The sequence below is a fragment of the Lepidochelys kempii genome, chromosome 8, assembly GCF_965140265.1.
Source record: "Lepidochelys kempii isolate rLepKem1 chromosome 8, rLepKem1.hap2, whole genome shotgun sequence".
NCBI lineage: Eukaryota > Metazoa > Chordata > Testudines > Cheloniidae > Lepidochelys > Lepidochelys kempii.
The window spans coordinates 59,647,434-59,673,591 of record NC_133263.1 but is presented as its reverse complement, the minus strand read 5'-3'; the positions used below and the strand labels follow the sequence as shown (position 1 = coordinate 59,673,591).

At 40.1% G+C, this 26,158-nt stretch overlaps 1 protein-coding gene across 3 annotated transcripts in view; it reads left to right on the top strand.

Moving 5' to 3' along the window:
• Positions 1 to 26,158, top strand: part of BRINP3 (BMP/retinoic acid inducible neural specific 3) — a 290,676-nt gene that overhangs the window by 145,491 nt on the left and 119,027 nt on the right. For all 3 annotated transcript variants that reach the window (XM_073356709.1, XM_073356711.1, XM_073356710.1), the window contains exon 3: positions 13,509 to 13,699. In XM_073356709.1, the coding sequence (XP_073212810.1) occupies positions 13,509 to 13,699 (191 nt within the window). The remainder of the gene's footprint in view (positions 1 to 13,508; positions 13,700 to 26,158) is intronic.

The following is a 26,158-nucleotide window of genomic DNA, read 5'->3' as shown; positions in this document are numbered from 1 at the left end:
TGACTCTCTGGTCTGCTGCTGGTGTGGTGTAGCTACTCACTATCTCTTATTCACGGAAGATTGCAAAGGTATGGTCTAGCACAGGGTGAGCAGGGCTCACTGAATGTGGTGATCTATCCATTGTTTATAATTATCCCCCTCCCACAACCGAAAAAAGTGGAAGGAGGGCTATACACTGGAATAACTGTTGGTCTCTTTTGCTGAGAGCAGTCAGATCAAGATGCCAATTAGTATCCATTTTAAGTGTGTGTGTGTGTGTGTGTGTGTGTTGGGGGATATAGACATTCCTTCTCGAGAAAATGGACTGAGATATGGTAGTGGGTTACCACCAGCTTCTTTCAGATTGCCCCTCTGAACAGCCATCAGATGGTAAAAGCGTTTCATCACTGCCAAGCTGAAAGGGAAAGATTTTATGATCCACTACCAGGGTTCTCGGGCCTCCAGACCTCTAACAAACCACGTTGAACAGAATTGTTGTAACACACTACTATTTGTTCTTAGGTAAACATTGTGTAAGCAGAGTCAGGATGAGCTCCACCCTGACATCTGGTGGTGAGGTGTGGCAAGTTGTGGAAAAGAACTTCAGGAGCTGATCTCATTTGCATAGACACACCCACCCTGCCTAGAATGAGGCCATAGCTGCCCAAATGGTCACTTTGGCTGCTGTGGGATCCCCAGTGTCTCTGTTATTGGGGCAGGAAGAATGAATTGTTATTACCCTGATTATGGGAATCAAGGACAGTGGAACTGTACTTGGCCTTTTGTTATGATGGAGGGACTCACCATCACCTAAGTAGCACTCGCTAGGCAAGGGTCATGGGTTCCAAAACTCTGTGAATAGAGAGAGTCTGGGGACAGGTATTAATATCTGGTGGTATGGGCCCCCTGGTGAGGGCTTTATATGCTAATTGCACTTCCTCCTCTCTCCACTGTGGAATATCAGATCTAATTTTGATTCAATTAGGAGTCTAGTTACAGGCTGCTGAGCTGAATTCACTTTGGGCTGATGGTGCACCAGCACAGAGGCTCCCCCTACTACAAGCTGAAATCACAAAAGAGCTAAACTTACTGAGAGCTGAAATCACTGAGTGTTGTGTTAAGTAGTGGGGGAGCCTGAAGATATATGGTGGAGCAGTTTGCGGGACGGCGAGCAGAGCGGCTTGTGGAGCAGAGCAGTTTGCGGGATGGCTGGCAGAGCAGAGCATTGCAGTTTGCAGGATGGCGAGCAGAGCAACTTGTGGAGCAGAGTGGCTGGTGGAGTAGAGCAGTTTGTCGGATACCTAGAGCAGCTCATGGGGCGGCTGGCAGAGCAAAGCCCCATGGAGAGGTGGGGCTATCAGCTTTGGACCACGTAAGGTGCCCCTTAACCCCCCCCCCCATCTCCACCCAGGTTGGGAGGTAAAACTCGGCAGATAAACTTTCGAACTCTGGGGCTGCCCTGACCAGGGACCAAGACTTTTGGGTCTTTGGACTTTTGGGACTTTGGGTGATTTTGGGTTGCTGGACTCAAGAACCAAAGGAAAGGACATGCCCCAATTTGCTTGGAGTGGGTTTTTTGCTCATGTTTTTTGCTCATGGGTGTGTTATGAATCCTGTTGGTGGTGTTTCCCCAACATAATGCCACATTGTTTCTCTCTGTTATTAAAAGGCTTTTTGCTACACTCAGACTCTGTGCTTGCGAGAGGGGAAGTATTGCCTCTTGGAGGTGCCCAGCGGGGGTGATATATATTTGTCCCAGGTCACTGGGTGGGGGCTCGAGCCGGTTTGCATTGTGTTATTGGAATGGAACCCCTAGATACTGAACCCAGCCCTTGTTGCTGCCAAATCTGACAGGCAGAAGGGTTACAATTGATTAATTCATTTTTCCTTTAACCTATTTTATTTCACATATGTAAGATACTGGAATATAGTTAATGGGTTTGGAATACCTATTTTTTTAAGAACATTAAACCATCCCATGTGCCCGGACTAGTATATTTTTATGGCAAAAGCTTGCAATGTTATACAGCAGGATGGAATTCTTTGCAGCTAAAACTAAACAGCTGTCACCTTAAACTCAACATGTCCAAAACCTAAATCTCCTAATGGTTCCCCACAAACCCTCCCTTTTCCTCCTTTCTCAATTGCTATGGACAATGCCACCATCCTCTCTGTCACTCAGGCCTGTAACCTGGACATCATCTTAGACTCGGACCTAATATCCAGGCTGTATCTAAATCTTCCTCGTCCGCCCCCCGTAACATCTCTAAAATGTGAGATTTTCTGTTCATCCACATATCTGAAACTCCCATCCCAACCCTCCTTATCTCACATCTTGACTACTGCAACCTCGCCTCTGGTTTTGGCAAATGTAGCCTTGCTCTGCTCATATCTAGGGCCCTACCAAATTCACCTCCGTTTTGATCAATTTCACCATCCTAGGATTTTAAAAATTGTAAATTTCATGATTTCAGCTACTTAAATCTGAAATTTCAGGGCCTTGTAATTGTCGGGATCCTGACCCAAAAAAGGAGGGGTGGGGGGTCGCAAGGTCAGTGTGCGGGGGAGGGATTGCAGCGCTGCTACCCTTACTCCTGTGCTGCTGAGGGCGGTGGTGCTGCCTTCAGAGCTGGGCAGCTGGAGAGCGGTGGCTGCTGGCCAGGAGCCCAGCTCAGAAGGCAGAGCTGCTGCTAGCAGCAGTGCAGAAGTAAGCGTGGCATGGTATGGGATTGCCACCCTTACTTCTGGCCTGCTGCTGGTGGGGCGCTGCCTTCAGAGCTGGCACCTGGCTAATAGCCACTGCTCTCTGACCAACCAGCTAACAAGGCAGCAGAGAAGTAAGGGTGGCAATACTGCAGCACTCCTAAAATAAACTTGCGACCCCCCCCTCCCCCAACTCCATTTTCGGTCAGGACCCCCAATTTGAGAAATGCTGGTCTCCCCCATTAAATCTGTACAGTATAGAGTAAAAGCACACAAAAGACCAGATTTCCAGGTCTGTGAATTTTTCATGGCTGTGAATTTGGTAGGGCCCTACTCATACCTATTCAGACGGCTGTTGCAAAGATCACTTTCCTAGCTTGTTGCTTTGACTGTCACCCCTCTCACTGCATCTCTCCACTTGCTCCCCTTTCAGCATCACATCAAAAATAAGCAATTTGCCTTCATCACCTCTCATTTATTGTCGAGATGCCGACTGCCATCTCTGATCAGCTCATGATGCCAGCCTCCTTTGCTCGCTTGTTAAGTTTTCAAATAAGCACCTTCCTGCTTTCCCCTATGCTGCCACTCATGCATTGGAGAAACTCCCCATAATTGTCCACACAACTGTCCTCCTTCAAATCTCTCCTTAAACTCTTATACCTATAAAAAATTGAAAATGGTTAGTGTGCTGAGACCACACCTTATCATGACGATGAGTCTTTTCTCAGTTCGCCTGTTGTCTTTTGATTTATACTTAGATTGTTAAGATATTTGGGGCAGGGCCTGCCTTTCTATTATGTATTTGTACAACACCTAGCACAATGGGTTCCTGGTCCATGACTCAGATTCTAAGGCACTGTCACAATGCAAGTAAATAATAGTAAACACCTAAGATTAAAATTTGTTTACAAGATATATAATGGCCTAATGAATTATTTTAATGATGATAATTAATTTTTCTTCTTTTCGTATGTATCCTGAATTGTAAAGTGGTGTATCACTCTATATCACATATGTTGATTGTTTATAACACTCTTTCTTCCCTAAACCCATTATCGAGTGAAATTAAATTACTGAAAGTCTTGATCATTCCCAATCAATTGCAAATTCTGTGGTGGTGTAATTTACTTAACCAGTGCCTTATCTGGATCTCATTTGAACATATTCCTTAATTTTTTTTTAATTGTTCTGCAAAAAGAACCTTCCTAAGAAAAGCTTGCGTAGTATAAAAAATGAATCTCATAGTTGGACTATGCAGAGAAATTAAGTATCTGATGTAGAATTTTTTCAATGTATTCAGAGCTTTTACAGGTATCTTTGCAGACCCAACTTCATCTAAAATCTCTAATGTGCATGTTATAAGCCGTATTCTAAATTTAGTGCCATAATTATATAGAAGAAAAATCAACCCTTGGATCCTAAGTGCTTTGACGTTAGTGAAAGTGCTGCTTATGAGTTTCACAATTAACCTCTGTATATTTGTCATTTATGGAAGCCAGAAGGAAAACTAAATGCATCAAATGAACAAAACTTTGTTCCTTCTGTGGATATTTGTTTTAAAACTTAGCTTTTCACAGGAGCCTAAGGGAGCTAGGTACTGAACTCCTATTGAAATTCAAGTAACTAATTTACTCAGTCTCCTTTGAAAATCTCAACCTAAATGTCTCTTTACCATCTATGTGTATATATACATTGGGCTCAATTTAATTCCTTTGACTTCAGTGGAGTTACTTCTGATTTACACCACCACAGGTGGGAGGGATACTAATGCCATTGTATTTAGATCAGATTGTGTGTTTCTTTTTGAATGTTTTGGGGACAATGATTTCTCTGTATAGTGTCCGGGAGGCAGGAAGCACAATACAGGGAAAAGGCAAAAGAAATTTGCATGTTTTTTTGTGTGCAGCTAGAGAGCATTTAATATCACTGAACAGTAGAGCATGCCTATATTGTGGTAAAAAAGTTAAGCACAAAAAATGGCAGCCATACATTTCCCAAAAGAGCAAAGTAGTAAAAAATGAACATATGCACAAAGAATTTGCAGAAGATTATTTGTTAACCACCACATTATCATTCGATCTATCCTACAAAAGCTATAGCAGAGGATTATGTTATTCTAGAATGTCAAAACAGAGTATGAGGGCCAATTTCTGTAAGAGTTACACCCATGGAAATCTGAAGTCAGTAGAGGCACTCCATTTTCAAATGTGTAATTCTAGACAGTGGAAACGCACATAAATAAAAATTGTATAACAGTAAGATAACCATAAACAATACTTCTGGAATATATTTCTTCCTTGCCAAGTGTTAGTCATAAAAAAAGGATGTTATACAGAATAAGTAATTTGCAAACAGTGTAGAATATGGGCGAGATCCGAAGCTGGTATAAATCAACATAGCTACATTGAAATCACCAAAGCTAAGATGATTAACTACAGCTGAGGATTTGCCCCTGTATATTTTAATCACACAAATCTATACACTATACCAGACAGAGTATTTAGATATCCTCATGTATCCATCCATTGTTATAAGAAATGGAACGAGCCTGGAGAGGGAGAATAGTGTTATGGAAAAGGCATTGGTTTGAGACTCAGGAGATCTGTCTTCAGTTCAATTCCTATATAACCTTGGACAAGACAGTCAAATTCATTCTCTTGGGGTGTAAACTCTTCTGGACAGGGCCTGTTCCTTACTATGTAAACATACAAAACCTAGCACAATGCCCCCCCCCCCCCCCACTATCAGTGGGGAACTAATTTAATACAAATAATGAGAGATGGAAAAATGTATATAACCAAACACTGTCGCCAATGCCTTACAGAAATATTAAAGATAAATTTTACCAGAGTGTGCTTCCTTTATGATTTATATGGAAAGTGCCTGTCATCATCATCATCATCTCCTGTGCTCTTGATGCAGATTTATGTTTTATTTCCTCCAACAGCATTTTTCTGGTCCTTCCTTCCTTCCAAATTTGTGTATTTTTTCCCTTCTATCGATTCCTAAGCCAGGGTGGTTATTTGATGTGGGCCCACTTTCAAGAGATTTCCCAGTCTCTGCTAGAAATCTACATGCTTTTATGTAATAAGACTGAGTCCAGAAAGGAGAAGAGTTAGATTTCTACCATACAGAATTTTTCTTTTGTTCTAGCCAATCCTGTTAGTCAGGTCCATGAAGGCAGACACACTGTATTAATGCAGGGCCCCATAGATTTAAATTAGACTTTCCACAGGCATAAGGTCTGTCCAGGGACACCCAATTGCAGATGCTGGGCCTTAGTAATCTATTGGTGCTGAACTTTAGATAAAGTGACTATAAAGTTACTGTATTTATCTTGCTTTATAATATTTCTCCTTTTTGGTATTGGGACTGATATTTTTCTATAGATAAACTTTAAAATCGAAGAGTCTAGCACTAGTGCCAGGGATTCAGCTATACCTGCAGATATGTGCTCATTCCACCTCTGCTGGGAACCCAAGAGTGCACAATATTCAGTGTATTGTACAAATGTGGGAAATGATTCAAAAGATTGTTGTATTAGGTTACAGAAAGAAATCCATAGCTTTTCAGTGCATTTGAAGTTTAATAACTTACACATCTTTAAAACAAAAACATTTAAAATAGGCAAGATTAAAAAGCATGAACTCTACAAAAATTTCCTAAATGAATCTCAGCAATATTGCTAGTTTTGCTTCATGAGTGTTTGCCTTGCAAAACGTGAATTTTTTTCATCTTGCATACATATGATCAATGCTGATATTTCACAATATTGGTTAAAAATAATTTTCATATTTGCAGTTGGTCAGTAATAGAAATCTGGATAATAGATCCCCACTTCTAGCAGATGACAATGGGGAAAAAAATATTTTTGTGATGTCAAGACTTCATAGAAGAGCTGGATCTGGCTGAGCAATTTTGGCGTAGTGTTGGAACCTCTACCTCAGAAATTAAGATGAGCAACATTTTTATCATGATTTTTACATGCCACATCTTGAAATTAATATCACACTTCAGACAGTGTAGAATGAAGGCATAGACCAGAATTATGAGCAAGGCTGACTTGGCTGTTTCAGAATGGATTGGATGGACATCTTCTTGATTATCAGTCCAAACTGCCACTGACTGTAAATGGCCCTTCCCACAACGCTTCCATTTTAGGGGCCTGGAGCGCCTTTAAGATCATGACCTGGTCCCCCTACTTTGAAGGAACACTCTCTGGCATGTTTATCGTACCAGGCTTTTTGCTCTTTCTGAGCATCCTGTAGGTTTTCTTTAGCAAGGGCTAGAGAGATTCGGAGAGTGTTTTGTAGGTTGGTTACAAAGTCCAGAATGCTAGTTCCTGGAGAAGGTGTAAATCCCTCCCATTGTTGCTTCACCAACTGTAATGGCCCCTTAATCTCACGGCCATATATAAATTCAAATGGTGAAAACCCTAAACTGGGATGTGGTACAGCTCTGTAGGCAAAGAGCAACTGCTGCAACACTAAGTCCCAATCATTGGAGTGCTCATTTACGAATTTATGTATCATGGTCCCCAAAGTTCCATTAAACTTCTCCACCATGCCATTTGTTTGATGGTGGTAAGGAGTGGCAACCAAGAGATTTACCCCATGAGCTTCCCAAAGGCTTTCCATAGTTCCTGCCAGGAAATTAGTTCCTGCATCTGTGAGGATGCTACAAAATCATGCATCGATGTCTTGTCCACAAACCCAGGGTTTTTGAACATCATTATTAGTGCCGTAGCATAGTTGCAAAAGAAGAAAATTAAATTAATAAAATAAGGAAATAATATTGAATTTAAAAAAATAGATGACTTTGGACTGTATCATGTACTTTTATTTTCTCTCTGGCTGATCATCTTTCTTCTAAGCTCACCCTACATTGAATGAATGGCACAGACCTGTTCAGCAAATAGAGAGTCTGTGGCATGCATATAATACAGCTGGGCATATTTGGAACAATTATGCTTCAGCATTTTGCTGTTAGGTAACCAGCCAGTAACCAGTTTTTTGGGGAGTGGTAGAAACCTATAGTTACTTTGTACAGAAGAAGGAGTGAACAGTTTTCATGGACTTTCACAATAGCTTAGCTCATGTGTTTCCATTATAGTTTCAGTTCTCTGAACCAGAGTTACTAAATCTTTTCTCACTTGCAAACCAACCAACTCAAAGCTGTCATCCTTTGCTACAAGAGACTTGGCCCTGAACTTTAGAGAACTCCATCCAATAGCTGACCTATCATTTGGACTGAAAATAAGTGGGCATGTAGTTGGTAGCACCTGCTACTAATTCTTCACTACTTGATAGCACCAAAACAGGCTGCTGTTTTTGGCTCTTTAACAGCAGAGGAAGAGGAAGGGATAGGCATCTAATACTTCCAGTGTTTGTATGCAAGGCATAATTGGTTTTCTTGAGTAGGAGCCAGCACTGATGCTCTGCTGTTCTGGAGGAAAGTGTTATTTTGATGAATGGTACCCCCACTGACTTTGGAACACAGGCTTTACCATATTAGGAAGATCATTAAGACTGCCTGGTCTACTGTTAGTGTTCTGCCTCTGGCAGTGGACAAAGCCTGATATTTCATATGTCAGAGGAAGAATAATGCATATGCAGTATAAAAAGTGGTTAGAGAGCTGGAGAGATTGTAGTAGAAACAATGATTACAAGATTATATTATATATATTTAAACTTGGCTAAGCAATAACTAAGCAAGGACATGACAATACTTGCAGGGTGTAAAACACCAGGGAAGAAGAAGAATTATGTGGCATAATAATACAATTAAGAAAGAGAAAAATAGGCATAATTCCAGGAAAAAAGAAGCTTCTTGTGAGTGCTATCTGGTATCCCATGGAATGGATCACAGTCAAGCTGGGTTCCCACAGGAATTGGTCCTGGGACCAGTTCTCTTCAATATCTTCATAAATGATTTAGATAATGGCACAGAGAGTACACTTATAAAGTTTTGAGAACAATACCAAGCTGGGAGGGTTGAGAGTACTTTGGAGGATAGGATTAAAATGCAAAATGATCTGGACAAACTGGAGAAATGGTCTGAAGTAAACAGGATGAAATTCAATGAGGACAAATGCAAAGTACTCCGCTTAGGAAGGAACAATCAATTGCACACACACAAAATGACTGCCTAGGAAGGAGTACTGTGGAAAGGGATCTGGGGGTTTTAGTGAATCACATGATATGAGTCAACAGAGTGTAACACTGTTGCAAAAAATGTGATCATTATCCTGGGATGTATTAGCAGGAGTGTTGCAAGCAAGGAATAAGAAGTAATTCTTCTGCTCTACTCCATGCTGATAAGGCCTCAGTTGGAGCATTTTGTCCAGGTCTGGGTGTCATATTTCAGGAAAGATGCGAACAAATTGGAGAAAATCCAGAGGAGAGTAACAAAAATGCTCAAAGGTCTTCAAAACATAACCTATGATGGAAGCTTGGAAAAAAATGTGTTTGTTTAGTCTGGAGAAGAGAAGACTCACAGGGGGACATGCTAACAATTTTCATGTACATAAAAGGTTTTTACAAGGAGGATGGAGGAAAATTGTTCTTTTTAACCTTTGAGGATAGAACAAGAAGCAATGGGCTTAAAGTGCAGCAAGGGCAGTTTAAGTTGGACATTAGGAAAAACTTCCTAACTGTCGGGGTAGTTAAGCACTGAAATAAATAGTTAGGGAGGTTGTAGAATCTCCATCTTTGGAGGTTTATAAGAGTAGGTTACATAAACACCTGTAGAATGGTCTGGGTAATACTTAGTCCTGCCTTGAATTCAGGGGACTGGACTTGATGACCTCTTGAGGTTCCTTCCAGTCCTACATTTCTATAATTCTATAACCTCTGAGGTTTGTGGAAGCGCCATCACTTGACATACTAGAAATGAGTTAAGTATAGTCCTTAGTAGATGAAAAATAGGAACAACCCTTAGTAGTAAGATGGACAGAATGAACTAATCCATCATCTTTTATGATTCAACAGTAGCCATGTGTGTTTTTTGTAAGGGGTAGGGAATTCTTCCTGAACTTTTTTGGCCCTTAAATGTCATATTTGACAGTACATATTGTAGCATTTATATCTACAAATATTATGGGTCTGTGATCTCAGTTTCTCTTTCTTTGTAGAGAGGGGGTACTTCCTCAGCCCACTCCAAACCAATCTTGCCTCTGCTGGTTGAATAAAGTCTCAGACAGCAACATCCCTCCTTCTGGGGTTTGGTTTCATATCAACACAAAATATCTCAAACAGGAGGTTTGGGATCTCTCAGGATTCCTTCTTGCCAACTCAGTCAATTCCAGACTCTTAAGTCTCACCTCAGGCTTCCCCATGTAGAGGTTCCTAAGCAGCTCCTGCTACTCATCAACTAGGAATTATTGCTGGTCCTTCCTCAGGCCACATGTCCAGGACAGCACACTTCTGCTTGTTGAGAATAGGTTGCCACTGATATCTCCCAGAAGGGCTGGCTCTGAGTCAACCAGGTCTGTGCTCTCTGTTCTCCAAATACTACAGTTTAGGAGGGGAGCCAGGCAGAGATCAGAGTTGGGTGTTGAACCCTTTACTAGCCCAAGATCAACCTGTGACAGGGACACAAAACTGTCCAGCCATTTTTAAAATTCAACTTACAACTTTAGTCCCCTGACCTTCTATAGCAAAGACTGCCCCAAAGGCTGATTACCTGCTGTGTGAAAAAATTATTTCAATTTAGTTGTTTTAAATCTACCGGTCATTAAATTTATGGAACAATCCCCTTGTTTGTGTATTATATGTAAAAAAGAAGTACAAGACCCCATTAGTGGTGGAACTGCTAGTAGAGATAATAAAACCGAAGAAATTTTATATTATGTTAGAAGACTAACACAATACCTGGATGTATAAAGAGAGGACTTTTAAGAAAGAGAAAGGAGGTGATATTGTCTCTGAATCTGGCATCTGTGAGCCCAACTGGAATACATATTCTGGTGTTGATATTTAAAAAAAAAAAATTGGACATGGTTCAGAAAAGAGCTACAAAAATGATTTGTAGTCTGGAAAACATGCCTTTAAAATGAGACTCTAAAGGACCTTAATTTCATTTATCTTGGAGAAGATTAAGAGGCAACTCAATCATGGTCTTTAATTATTTACATGGAGAAAAGACATCTGACACTAGAGGTCTCTTTAATCTAGTTGACGAGGGCATTATGAAATCCAAGGGTTTGAAGTTGAAATCAGTGAAGTTCAAACTGTAAATAAAATATAAGTTAACACTAAAAGTAATTACTCATACTAATAGATTATTAAGAAATTTGGTAAATTCTTTATTGGTTGGTGTGTTTAAATCAGGCTTGTCTGTCTTTCTAACCAACATGCCCTTGTTCAACCACAAGTTGTTGTTATAGATGTAGGAATCATTGGGTAACATTCTATGGTCTGTGTTATGAGGGAAGTCATGATAATCAGACTAGATTATCATAATGATCTCTTCCAGCCAAAAAATCTATGACACTGAAAATCCAAGGAGAAGTGCCAACTATCTCGTATAATGTTTTCCCCTTTTTCTTTATTCTCCATGTGTTTGAAACTCAGTTTTGACACAGATCATTAGCCGGACAGTAAGTTTGTAAGAAAAGACTCCAGAAAGATATAAAATGTATTTTATATGAATATTTAATTAAAAGCTTGCATTTTAATCTTGCTGTCAAAGCATCTTTATCTTGATGGTACGTCCAGGTGCTATAACTGAGGTAGCTTTTTTGGATATGTTGAAATGAAAGCACCCAGTATACTGACAATCACAAAATATGTAATGTTTTCTTCCACAGTTCTTCTTCATTAAGTTATTGATTAAATCAGGTTATTGATTAAATCAAGTTAATATATAACCAGCTTTGTCCAAGCACAAGACAGTGGTATGTAGTATTTGGGTATTCAGTTGTTCAATAGCTAGGGCTTACTTCTGTAAGAGAAGAATGTTTTGTTAATTTATTTTGGTATTAACTTAAAGGGAAACAAAATCCATTTCAATAGAATCATAGAATCATAGAATATCAGGGTTGGAAGGGACCTCAGGTGGTCATCTAGTCCAACCCCCTGCTCAAAGCAGGACCAATCCCCAAATAAATCATCCCAGCCAGGGCTTTGTCAAGCCTGACCGTAAAAATATCTAAGGAAGGAGATTCCACCACCTCCCTAGGTAACGCATTCCAGTGTTTCACCACCCTCCTAGTGAAAAAGTTTTTCCTAATATCCAACCTAAACCTCCCCCACTGCAACTTGAGACCATTACACCTTGTTCTGTCATCAGCTACCACTGAGAACAGTCTAGATCCATCCTCTTTGAAACCCCCCCTTTTAGGTAGTTGAAAGCAGCTATCAAATCCTCCCCTCCCCCCCATTCTTCTCTTCCACAGACTAAAATAGTGCAGGAGCAGTTGAGATTTGTGACGGTACATGTTATCACAGCCTCATGTCTGCTTCAGAGTAGAGTACATTTGTGGGAGACAATCTTTTTAAAAAAGTAAAAAAAGGGTTTAAGTGATTTCTGAACTATGGTCCATGGACCACTGGTGCTGTGCAGACTCTTTGCTGATAGAGAAGTTTGTGACTCCAAATAATATGACAAATAGAAAATAAAGTGCTATTTATCACATGACCTATCCCAGCCATTCTAACTAGTTAGCCATTTGCATTGCATTGTGTATTACAGCCCACAATCTTTATTCTTGTCTTGCATTCTGGATTTTTTGTATTCTCAAAATATATGTCATCTCTTTATTTAGCTGGGACTTTCTGTAGGGTTTTTCAAGCACTCTAAAAATGAATTTTTGCTTTTACGTGATATCATTTCAAAAGGGGGGAGGGACATATCCATCCAAGTGACAATCCTTTTACCCTAAAAAGCAGCCCATATGTTATATCACTGTAGTAGCCAGAAACCAGGCCATGACTTTACTCTGAAGCAAAAACCAAACCAAAACAAAACCAAAACAAAAGCACTTCATAAAGGCAAAGCTACTGCAGACATTGAGAAATAAAAATAGTCCCTTGATTAGATTTTGAGGACAACATGTCCTTTTGCTAATAACTCTCTGCTACATCTTAATTGGTAAGTAAATCAATAAAAGATGTGTTTATTACTGCTTAATTGACTTGCTTGCTTTCATTGCAATCACTGATTTATTTTGAAATGGGGGATGGGTGCATGTTGCATTTGGTCTTTGAATTTATTTAGCTTCATCTTTACATAGAAAAGTGCATTCTGTTTCCGAGAATCTTATCAGCTTGAAGAATATGTTTCAAAATCAGGGTCAAAAGCATCAGAAACTTCAGCAAGGTCTCTGCTTGGCCAAATGGAGGCTGACAATGTCTTTCTAATGCCTTTAAAGTAGTGAGCTAAAGTAGACAGGGAGATTATTGTGCAAAAGAAATTGTGCTCTTAAAAATGATATTTTTAATTTCCTTTACAAAGTGCTAACAAAAAACCCTTATTTTATGTTGAACCTTGTATAATTCTGAATTTATATTCAGTGCCTAACAAAATCAAGTTGTTCTGGAGTTATGGTCACATCACAGGCTGAACAAAAGCAACAGGAACTGGTGCATCCTAAGTGGCTTATTTATTTCTTCTCCAGATGACAATTTTGTTATGGAGTATTCCCTCCATTTCTAACAAATAATACTTGTTGCTTGTTCCATGTGTATATAATCCATGACAGAGTATCACAAGCAAGGCTTGTTGTAATACATTGCCCCTAGCTAGGGAACAGAGCGGTGTACTTTGCAAATGAAAACATTTGTCTGAATGATGCATTTCTGAATGAGGATTGTTTTATTTTGCAGAGAGTTTGGCCGCTGGAAAGTAAACAATCTAGCAGTTGAAAGAAGAAATTTCCTCGGCTCCCCACTGCCTCTCGCACCAGAATTCTTTCGCAACATAAGACTACTAGGACGTCGCCCAACCCTTCAGCAAATCACAGAGAACCTTATCAAGAAATATGGGACACATTTCCTACTGTCAGCTACCTTGGGAGGTATGGTCAGTGATAGGAAACAGCTTTGTTATGCATACAGCGCCATTATAAAAATAACCACAAACGGTCAGAGTGCGTATAAATTGCTACTTTTATATTATCAATACCATTAACATCAAATCCTTCAATTAACTTTTCTAGCTGAGAACATAGGGCCTGACTGAAGATCTGAGGTCTCTGTCTTGTTAATGCTTAACCATCATTTTGTTCAACTTATGTTCGATCAACCAATACAAAACCGTTTTACTGATTTATTTGGACATTTTTAAACATTTTGCAGAAATTCAAAGGCATGACATTTTGCATTTTTAGTCAAAATAGTTCTATTTGCAAGTGAATAACATGAACATTTCCAATTTTTCAGTTATGAAATTTGGAAATTGGACTAAAACAATTGGCCTACAGAACAACGAAGTTCCTCATTGCATCCATGCTGAACTCAGTTATGATACTGGCTCAGTTACGATACTTTGATACCTGGCAAAATACTGGACCAAATGATTAAACAATAAGTTTTTAAGAACCTAAAGGGTACTAGGATTATAAGGAATAGCCAACATAAATTTGTCAAGAACAAATTATGTCAAACCAACCTAATTTCCTTCTTTGACAGGGTAATTGGCCTACTGGATAGAGGGGAAGCTGTAGACCTGTTATAGCTTGATTTAGTAAGGCCTTTGAAAACAGTCCCACGTGACTCATAAGCAAACTAGGGAAATGTGGTCTAGATGAAATTACTATAAGGTGGATGCACAACTGGTTGAAAGACTTTATTCATGAAGTAATTATCACTGTTCCTTGTCAAACTTGTAGGGTGTATCTAATGGGATTGCACAAGGGTTAGTCCTAGGTACTACAGTACTCAATATTTTGATTGGTGTCTTGGATAATGGAGTGGAGAGTATACTTATAAAATTTGCAGATAACGCCAAGCTTGGAGGGTTTGCATATCCATTGGAGGACAGGATTAGAATTCAAAATGACTTTGACAAATTGGGGAATTGGTCTGAATTCAACAAGATGAAACTCAATAAAGACAAGTGCAAAGTACTTCATTTAGGAAGGAAAAATGAAATATACAACTACAAAAATGGGGACTAATTGATTAGGAGGTAGTACTTCTGGAAAGGATCGGTGGGTTATAGTGGATAACAAATTGAATGAGTCAACAATGTGATGCAGTTGCAAAAAAGGCTATCATAATTCTGGGGTGTATTAACAGCAGTGATGTATATAAGACATGGGGAGATAATTGTCCTTTTCTGGTGGCATTGGTGAGGCCTCAGCTAGAGTAGCGTGTCCAGTTCTCGGTGCCACACTTTAGGAAAGGTGTGGCTAGATTGCAGAGTCCAGAGATAAACACCAAAAATGATAAAAAGGTTTAGAAAACCTGACCTAAGAGGAAAGATTAAAAAAAACAAAAACTGAGCATGTTTAGTCTTGTGAAAAGGAGCTTGATGGGGGACATGATAAGTGTTCAAATATGTTGACGACTGTGGTAAATTGTTTTCCATATCCACTGATGGTAGAACAAGAACTAATGGGTTTAATCTGCAGCAAGGTAGATTTAGGTGAGATATTAGGAAACACTTTAAGGGTATTTAAGCACTGGAATAGGCTTGCAACAGAGGCTGCGGAATCCCCATCATTGGAGATTTTTAAGCACACATTGGACAAACACCTGCCAGGGATTGTCTTGGTTTACTTGGTCCTGACTCAGCTCAGAGCACTGGACTTGTTGACCTCTCAAGGTCTTTTCCACACCTTGATTTCTATTATTGTGTTCTGGGTCAGGTCTTTGCAAAGAAAAAGCATTTGGTATCCAAGGCAGGAGAACAAGCCATCATGTTGCCCCAACATATGTTTCATGAGGCCCATAACTGACTCTCCATTGATAAGACACTTCTTCCTTCACTGCAGGCAATTGTGGTGATGGGAAAAAATAGAGCCCCCAGGTCCACCCTGTCTAAGACACTGGGGGTTCTTTCTGAGTTCTCTGCTCTTTGCCATCCTTCTATCTCAGGAAGGCTGCTCCACAATATTTAGTCTTTAAGCAAAATTATATTTTGCTGTGACTATTAGAGTCCCTACTACAACTCGTTCAAATATTGGGCCCAATTATAGTAGCTGAAAGATGCAGCATCAACAGAAGGCAGTCCATCAACAAATGGATATCCAGCTAGGAAACCTTTTAAAGCTACTTTGCTGTAGATTCTGCATACTATTGCTCCATCTTCCTGAGAATCAGGCTACAGTTAGTCTGTTAAATTATTTTTTTTCAAAACAGGCCAGAAATGTACTTAAACCTGATCCCATTAACAATAAGGGAAGCTGTGTATCTAAATCCCTATGTCATGTTTTGGAAAATGATGGTTCAATGTGTAACTAGGATCCAGTTTCACAACAGATTGAAGAACTCTAGGATAGGGGCTGTTGGAGGGTCTAAGTCCAGCTGCATTGCTCAGTGGTGAGAGTCTGTGTGGCTAGCGGTAGGGAAACTCAGGACCTTCTGCTCCACCAGGGCTCTGTGACCACCAGGTTCCAACCCGGGGCCCTGTGACTAGCAGGTTGGATATATGGCCTGCCAGGTAGACACCACTAAACCTGCTCCCTGAGTCACCTCATACCATGGCCTCTACCTTTCCAAAGTCACAACAAAGCTAGGCTTGGGGACTCTTAGGTTCTCACTGACTGTGGGCTGGAGGCTCTTCTCCTTCAATCATGGCCCACCATTCCTGGTCTCCAGGAGCTCTGAAAGCTCAGCAGCAGGGTCTGGTCCAGGCAGTGAGGAGCTCCTATGGCCTCTCTGCAGGTGCTAACAGCATAGGACTACACCCTTGCTCTGTCCATCATGACTGAACAGGGTGCCTCCCTTTTAAGATCTGCCTCCAATGTGGGTATGCCCAGCAGGTGCAGCTGGGTAGGGCCTTCTGGGCCCAATGCAGCTCGTTAACCCTTGGCTCTCCCATGTGGAGCTTATACACTCCATCATGGAGGCCTAGTGTTAACTACAGAGTACACCTGTACCCCAATATAATGCAACCCGATATAACACAAATTTGGATATAACGTGGTAAAGCAGCACTCTAGGGGGTACTTGTGGCACCTTAGAGACTAACCAATTTATTTGAGCATGAGCTTTCGTGAGCTACAGCTCACTTCCTCGGATGCATATCGTGGAAACTGCAGAAGACATTATATACACACAGATTATATTATATATATTATATATATATATATACACATTATATAGTGTATATAATATCTTCTGCAGTTTCCACGATATGCATCCGAGGAAGTGAGTTGTAGCTCACGAAAGCTCATGCTCAAATAGATTGGTTAGTCTCTAAGGTGCCACAAGTACTCCTTTTCTTTTTGCGAATACAGACTAACACGGCTGTTACTCGGAAACTCTAGGGGGTGGGGCTGTGTGCTCCGGCAGATCAGCGCGTCAGCGTGTCTGGTTCCAACATGCCGCTCTGAGCGGCATGTTAAGGGTGCCGAGCCAGGGCCGAGGGGTTGGATAAGGGGCAGAGGGTCTCGGGGGGGCTGGGGGTGGTCAGGGGACAGGGAGCAGGGAGGGTTGGATGGTTCAGAGGTTTTGGGAGCAGGCCGGTCAGGTGACGGAGGCGTTGGATAGGGTGTGGGAGTCCCGGGGGGCCTGTCAGGGGGTGGGGATGTGGATAGGGGTCGGGGAAGTCAGAGGACAGGGAGCTGGAGGTGGGGGGTTGGATGGGTCGGGGGTTCTGAGGGGTCAGTCAGGGGGCGGGAAGTGACTATTAACAGAAATGCTTGAGGCCAAAGCAAGTTCAATATAACGCGGTAAGATTTTTTTTGGCTCCTGAGGACTGCGTTATACCAGGGTAGAGGTGTATAAATTGTTCTGCATAAAAGAGAATTAGCACACAGATTACCCAACCAGACATTACAAAATGAAATGACATTTTAGAGGTGCAGTTTTATTCCTTGGTGGGTGATTATATTAAAGATATTTCCAGTGATTTGAGTATTATTCTTGCAGGGCAATCTTGTCAAAAGCCCTTATTCACCTGAGGAATGGTTTTCTTTAATATATTTCATAACTGAATTCCAACTATATATTAATAAAATGACAGTAACCCTATTCTCCTTTGGCTGATATCTGAGTTCCATAACAAGTGAAATGTGATCTTGGAAAAGAGCATTTCAGAAGTATGTTGAATTTCTGTGCCACCTTAATAATTTAAAACAAAACATTAAATTATATCATCATTTTAAGAAATAGTACTTCTGTGGCAAATACATCCTAATTTAATTGAAATCTAAGAACAAATTGTACACGTGTTGATCAGCAATCTGTTACTGGCACTTCATTTGATACAAAACTTCCAGGATTGCTGGTAATTTCCCATAGCAAAGTGTGAGCTCTCCAGGACAGGGACAGTACTTAGAAACTAGAGGTGACATCCTGACTTCATTGAATGCAGTCGTAAAATGTCCATTGATGTAAATGTGGTTAGGAGGACCCTACATATTTGATAATTATTACAAAAAATTATACAGCACTGAAATCCAGATCCTGCAAATCGTCCTTGTGGGGGACCATTGTTTCCTTCTATTGGAGTTCTACATCTGGAAGCTTTTCAGATTGGGGAAAAGATAATTTTTTGATAATGACTGTTGAACCCTGGGTCACATACCAGAATTCTGCTATTACAGAGTAAAAATGATAGGGTTCGATCCATCGGAAGTACTGAGCATCTGTATCCCTGGACCACAAATAATTTGCTGTTGTTCAATGCCTTTTGAGGAGGAGACCTGTAACAGGGTGCTTGGAGGGCCAGGCAGCCTAGTGGTTGGTGTGCTTGACTGCCAGCCCCATGTTTCCCTGGTCAAAGTGCCTCAGTCTTCTAGGCGATGGGGTCAGGGGATTTGGGCCCTCCCACTCCACTGAGTCCCAGGCCCGTGCCCTGCGTGAGTCGAAACTTGAACAGGGGGCCCTCCCAGTCTCAATCCACCACTCTAGACTACTTCCTATCACTGTCGCTTCAGTTGGGGGCATGTTTCCTATTGTCCCATTTGCTGGGGTGGCTGGGCCTCCAATAGTGCCCTCATATGTGTCTTGGACAGCATCCTGCCATGGTCCCAAGCTCCTTCGGGCAGGGCAGCCATAAATTTGGTGAGGCTGAACCTCACATTGGCTCTGGGCTTCAGTCACTCAGTTACCTCATTTGCCTTAGACTCCTAGGTCTCCTCCACAGTCTCCTGTGGCTGGGGAGACAGTACATACTCCCTGGTGGCTGCTTTGGCTGTTACACTAGTGACCCTTTCTCTCATGGAGAGCGACAGCTAGTGCCTGCCTCTTTGCCAGCCAGCCCTGAACTGAGCCAGGCTCTCTCCCTTTCTCCCCCGCACCCTAGGCATGACGTTGATTGCAAGTATAACGAGGAAAGGCTCACTGGGCCCAAAGACTCCTTTTTTTACCTCTGCTGTGCTGCTGGGCAGCTTCATCCCAAGCCCCTTAAACCTTGAAGCTGTGAGTTTCAAAGGCACTTGAAAATCCCAGCCTGTACAAAACACTACCCAAAAGCAAACGAAGACAGTGGGAACCTTTCCATTGACTTTAGGGGACTTGGGCTTAAAGACACAGCCTCATTTTTCAGAGGTGATGAGTATACCTACATTTCCCATTGGCTTTGGTGCAGCGGGCACTGAGCATTTGAAAATCAAACCATCTAAACTAAATTCAGGAAATTAGTATTTTATAAGATTGTTGTCAAGTGACACCTAATATCATATACATAGTCCCCTTTTCTGTTGTTAGAATTCCTTTTGGGGTTAGAGTATATGGGGAATCCTAAAACATGCACTTCCCTGCTTCATTAACATATAGCTGTAGTAGTCCCCCCACATAATACCACACTTTTACCTTTCCTTTGATTATGCCTCTGAAAGGGCTATTGCCTTTATACTCTCTGATAAGAAAAGACCAAGCCAAATATGCACATTTCTTTTTTTTAATAGTGCTCCTGAAAATTTGTATTCATGGGCATAAAAGAAAACTTGGCAAATGACTGACCTTGCAGTAAGATTTGTGTGCCTCTGCGACCACTTGGCTTGCGTGACTATCCCTTTTTGACCATAAAGGGAATGCTTGCACATGGTTGTCTGTGAAATGTTCTCAACTCTTTATTCACAAACATAGAAATATACTCCTCAAGGGCATTCTAAAATGAGACCTCTGAAGTTATACAATATTTTATGTTGTTATAACACGGAAGACAGCATTTCTAGTTGCTCTTATTTCTGTTAGAAATTGTGGCTAAGTGGTTAAGGAACGTCAAATATCTCATAATGGAAAGCAACATGGGCAAGACTGTAATGCCTAGAAGGATGTTGTGGTATATTGCACTAACCCACCAGGCATCAGAAACATACAAAGGGTCACTCATGAGTTTCCCTGCATGGACCATCTGAATGGCCGGAACTTGTGAGGTAACCTCACACACCGCTGTGTGAGTGGAGCCAAGTGTCCCCCTCCCCACTGTTCCAGTCTGTGCAATGGAATCTAGTTTCTACCCAACTCCTGGAGCAGCACAGTGCCTTCTTATTCAGGCTGGAGTGTAAGGTTACAGCCCAGCCCAAAATTAGAAAAGTGGCAATGAGTGAATTGCCCCTCCTCAGTCCCTTCAGTATGACAGTCTGCAAGAGGATTCTAAAGGGATTTTTATTTTTAAATTTCATGTAGGCTTTTGACCTAGAAGCTCTGAAAGGCCTAAAATGTGCAAAGATTCTCCTGTGAGCAGCACACAATGCAAAAGGTCCAACTTTTTTCCTCTGAATGTTGTTGTCAGGGTTCCCTCCCCACTCTGAACTCTAGGGTACAGATGTGGGGACCCGCGTGAAAGACCCCCTAAGCTTATTTCTACCAACTTAGGTTAAAAACATACAGAGCTCTATACTGATAATTGGGGACATAGGTGTATAAATAAAAAAATAAATTTTGTCTTGCAAATTTAATCACTGATCTTCCTGCTTAATGACAGTATCACTTAATTCATACCTATAACATTTCAGACTTTAACTATAATTTGAAACACAGCTTTATGATCCTTTTATTACGATCAGGAAGAGGGAATCAGAAGAAGAGATGTATTTTTGAGCTGAAAGACTAAGTTACGTGAGGCAGATAATAGTTCTAAGTACTTTAATATGAATATTTATTGTTGCACATTATAAAAATACATTTTCTCCAGCCACAGACATTTATATTTAGTTACAGCTGTTATAGTATTATTATAAGTCTACTTGTGTCAATGCTGACTATTTGCATTTTTTATTTAAATAATTATTGAAGACGTTCTTAAGACCCACACAGCTTTAATTCTTTACTTTTGAATGCCATTTATAAACTATTGTACAGACTTTTCCCAGTTAAATGGCCACAAATTGGTTATATCTCTGTTCATTTTCAAACACCCACTCTTGTTTTGCAGGCATTTTTTGAGAGACAGCATGCAGAAAATTTGTTTCAGTTGAAGAGTTTAAATTTCAAATATAAATCCTGGACAATATGTTTTTATAAACCTAGAAATAATTAAATATATAGACTAAATAAGAGTCTTGTAAATGCCGGGGCTTGAGGGGACATCGGAATATATTGTGCGAAGGTCACTTTAGAGTGTGAATGTCAGTCACTATCCATTGACGAACATCTGTTAATGATAGCAGCTACACGGTAATAAAGCATCAGCATAGAGGGTCTGCTAATCTCTTGAACCAATTATTGGATTATATGGAGTTATTTTGTGAGCAGGAACAAAATGTATTTTTATGCTACTTCTTTTTTACCCTAGGAAACTGAAGCAATCTGCCTCCTGAATTTTGTAAACCAAAGAGAAAATACTGATTTTAGAAATTGCAGGAAGCACAGCTGTGTGGATCTGATGCTGAATAAAAAAAAACCCAAACAAAAAAAACCACATTATTATTCACTGTCATTAATCCTTTTCAGTTCTTAAGACTCATAACCTTGAATAGTTTTCTAAATCACATCTATTTTTTAGCTAATGCTTAGATGTCTTCTTAGCCTATTTCATGGTTGCAGACTACAGCTGGTAAGAAAGATTCATCCATGTTTCAGATATGACAGAGAAGTCATATTGTGTGGGGATTTCTGGGGTTTTTTGTTTGTAAAAATGTAGTTCACTCCATCTCTGGCTAGTGCCAAATCAGCCTTGCCAGAGATGCATTCATAAGAATACTTCTGGAGAGGAGTTATTTTATCTTTGAAATGTCCCATGTTGCACTTTGTGGCAGGTATTTTCCAAAACAAATGCCCTGACACTCATTTACACCAATGGCCCTTTACATCACCTTAACCATTAAAGGGGCCTAAAATGGACATTTACACCCACTGTAAGGCCCAAGTATATGGGAACCTTCGTGTAAAGGAGAATCAATCCCAAATTTCTTGAGGGAAGATTGTCCTGGATTCTCTTAAAACCTCTTCACCATTCCATAGACTCACAGGATTCAAGTTACATATATGATACTTTGTACTATCCTATTATTATATGCAGTATAGATTTCAGGACCAATTACAAACATTTCCAGAAAAGTGCTCATTTGCTACGCGATGTTTCCTCCTGTCTTAGGACAAATTTCTACCCCACCCCCTTTCACAGGCTGAGTAGCACCTAATTCCTCATGTAGTCACCATAGATTTCAAATGGGACTGTCCGATGAACAAGGTACTACTCACAGTGAGTAATGGGGGCAGAATCAAGCACTAAATTATAAGAAACTATTTTTATTTATACAATGTAAAGCTCTTCCAGTCCTTCACTTCTCCTCTCTGAGTAGTTCTTTGGGACAGAGCCTGTCATTTACTATCTGCCCATACAGTGCTTATGAGAATGGAGCCCCAACTTGGTTGAAGCCTCTAGGTGCTACTGGGATATAAATGTACATAATGATGATAATGGCTGGGCTTTTGAAAGGAGTCTGAGGGCAGTAGATGTGGAAATTCCACTAAAATTCAATGGGAGCTGGATGTCTAATTCCTTAAATCTTCTTTGAAAGTCTCAGCCAGTATTAATAAATTTTAATATGTACAGTTATCTGTTTTATCATGAGCTAAGGGAGAAAAAATTGTTAGATCCTCTTGTCTAAACAGTTGTAGCATGTCCCTGAATCGATATTATTCTATATGCATGCCTGAGCTTAACATTGGACAAAACGTAGTTTTGTTTGATTTGATTCAGTGAAAATATTCAGCTCTTTTCAAGCTTGTTACAGCAGATCTGAAACAAAATGTACTTCTCAGGAAGCAGAACACAGAGTAGAGAGGTAGGAATGAGAACAATGTTTTGCTTGCCATGATAACCCTCGCCTCATCCCTCACATAAGGCAAGAATGGACTTGAACCAGACTGTGATAATAGGACAATGTGCTAAGTAGAGCCAAGTCCCAAGTATATTTTTTCATACAGCCATTTTTTTGGGGGGGGGGGCAAACAAACCTTCATTTTGGTTAATATTATCCACAAACATTTCCATATATTTTTGCTGAAATATTACAATGAAAAAAATCCTAAATTTTCTGTGGAAAGACAACCTCTGTGAAAAATTCCATTCTGTCATAAATCCAATTTTCCACTGAAAGTTTTCAACCAGCTGTAGAATAGTTAGGGGAATTTAAAAGTGGCTACTGAAAAGAGAAATAATCGCAAAATATGCAGAAAATCAAGGGATTTTGCAAGGATTTTTCTCAAGTTTGAGGGGATGTTACCATTTATCTTGCAATGGATTGATAGCTTGGCTGTTGATTTCAAATGGAAGGATGATCAAGCTCATTGTGATAGTCACTTTAAAGGAAAAACACCTCACTAGGGCTAATGGAAAACTGCAGGAAAAGTAAAAAATCTGATGCATTCCCCTGATTTATGTAGGGATTTTTTGTACTTTGTTTTTGTTTTTTTGCAATGCATTATGCTGGACACTCCCTTACTCATTGACAGTTACTTATCTGAAACAAGTTGCTGTGTAGTTGCTGTCCAAATGTCAAAGAGGTTGTCACATGGAAGACAAAAGGCTCAGCAAATCGTTGAAGTAATTACACAAAGTAAAAGGTTGAGGCTTAGCCTGTCACTTAACCTTGACTCAGTCTGTCACTCCATATCTTGTAAAGGGATTTAACACAGTTATAATTTTGTGGCATGGTTTGTAAAACTATTTTACAGCTATATTTGAACCATGACAATATGTAGTCTGGAGCCAGAATCTGTTAAAAATAATTTGGGGCCAAATTCTTGTCTCTTTCACATCCCAGGAAGATCCACTAGGCTTTGTTGACCCTCCCCACAAGCATTTGCTACTTATGTACAGCAGTTTGTAACAGCAGTTAAGTAAAAAGTAATTCTATGTCTACTTCTGATAACAGAGACTGGGGAACGAGAGGGGAACAATCCTAGTATCTATGGAGGCTAAGAGGATTCACATTTCCTTGCAGCTCAAGCTATGTACAAACATCCATCTTACAGGTAATGGCAGGAGGAAGAGCATAAATACAATGGGCTGAATTCTGGCAGGTTCTGCCCATTTGATCCACTTCAGAAAATCCTTCGGTAAGACTCTAAGATAACAGTTGTCTGCTCCAGAGTAAAACCAGTATTTTGGGTCAAACCTTTCTGGACTTAACTCAGACAAAAAAAACCTCTCCTTCAATTTGCGGTAGTATTGGCAGAGTAGGGACTGTCGGATTTAGCATTGCATGTGAATTTCCAGGATGGTGGCCTTCAGGAAAAAAACATTACAGAGGCCGTTGATTGTCTTAGATTAACATGAAAATCTTTTCCTTCTCCCAATGAAGAATTCGAAATGAAATTTCCAGTCAAAAGGTATTTGGTGACTGTATAATCCTTACAAGTGTCAACAGATGTGATCTCTTGCACTGAAACATGTGTTCTTAAATTGGAATTGTTGCCACCAACAGTATATTCTTTTAGAGTTTGTCAATTTTTGCATCCCACACGTTATAATTCTACAGCTATATTTGTTGGCACATATGCCCACTTGAAATTGGCGTACCATCTTGTGAGTGGGCATAATGCCATCACAACAGATGGGCATGCAATGAAACTAGTACAAGCATCAACTCTGACTATAATGGGATAGATTCCCTACTGGGAATGAGGAAACAGTAGTCTCTGTAGATATTTGGCTTCTAAAGTTAAGGCGAACTGGTATTGCTCATTCAATTCATGGGCAGATTAATCTCTGAAAATCCAAAATTAGCAACCAGAGACTTGAAAGGTGAGTTTTTGATTAACTTGGACTTGTGTGGCACAGGAGTAAATGTTACTACATCACCATCAGATTCTTACTTTTAAGTTTTATTTTCTGCAGTGGCATTTTACGATTTCATTTAAACCCATCACAAAATTAAGCATGAAATCTTCTTCCCGTGGAAGTCAGCAGAACAAAAGCGTGGAAGTCAGCAGAACAAAAGATCATCATTAAGTGTCAAATTAAAAAAAAACGAACAAAAAAACCCAAAACCCACACACCTCTTCCATGAGAAGCAAACATGAACCTTATGGGAAATTTCCTGTAAAATTTAATAGTAATCTTATAAAAAAGGCTCTATAGAAATTACGTTAACAGTTTAGTAGAGAATGATATTCAGGGGGAGGCTGTTTTGTTTTTTTAACAATCTTACAGAAATCTATAGCACGGACATAATTTTCTAAAACCTGTAGGATTTTTCTATACGAAAAGGAACTGAAAGAAATAGGAGAACAGGTAAAGCTCTGATGTAGCAGTCCTCTTGGATCTTATTTTTGCATTTGTAAACATAGCTCCACTTTGGAAGTCTTTCTTCCAGTTACAGAATGTTATGTAAAAGAGGCCTGAGGCAAGATTCCTCTTCCACCAGTGTTGCACTATTCAGTGGTAGTGATGCAAAGGAATTGTAAACTTACCTTAATTTGTTGACTACATTGGGTTTAGCTCAGCTTTGTGTTGCTGCAGTGGTGCAAAGGCAGCAAGAAAGAACTGGTCATGCCCGACCCTTTAAAAATTTAATCACCCGATATTAGATGATTCCAATACAACATTTACTAGTAAACACTTCAGTCCATGTGCATAATAGGGTACCTAGCTTTCAGTCCAGATGAGAAGAAAAGACACAGTAAAGATGTATGAAAAGACACAGTAAAAATAATAAATAATAATAAAGTCAGGTCTAAAGTATAATACTGGTATTTTTCTTTTGTATAAGCAATTAATACAATAAAAATAAAGGTTTGGAGACAGCCTCTAAATCTAGCTCTCAGGCAAACTAAATCTGCAGAAAAATATATATTGAGGATAAGCAAGTAAGGTTGGATCCCTTGAAGGAAACTCATTCCTGGTGTAACTCCACTGGAAACATTGGAGGTACACAAGGATTGAATTTGGCCTATTGTGTTTTTATCAT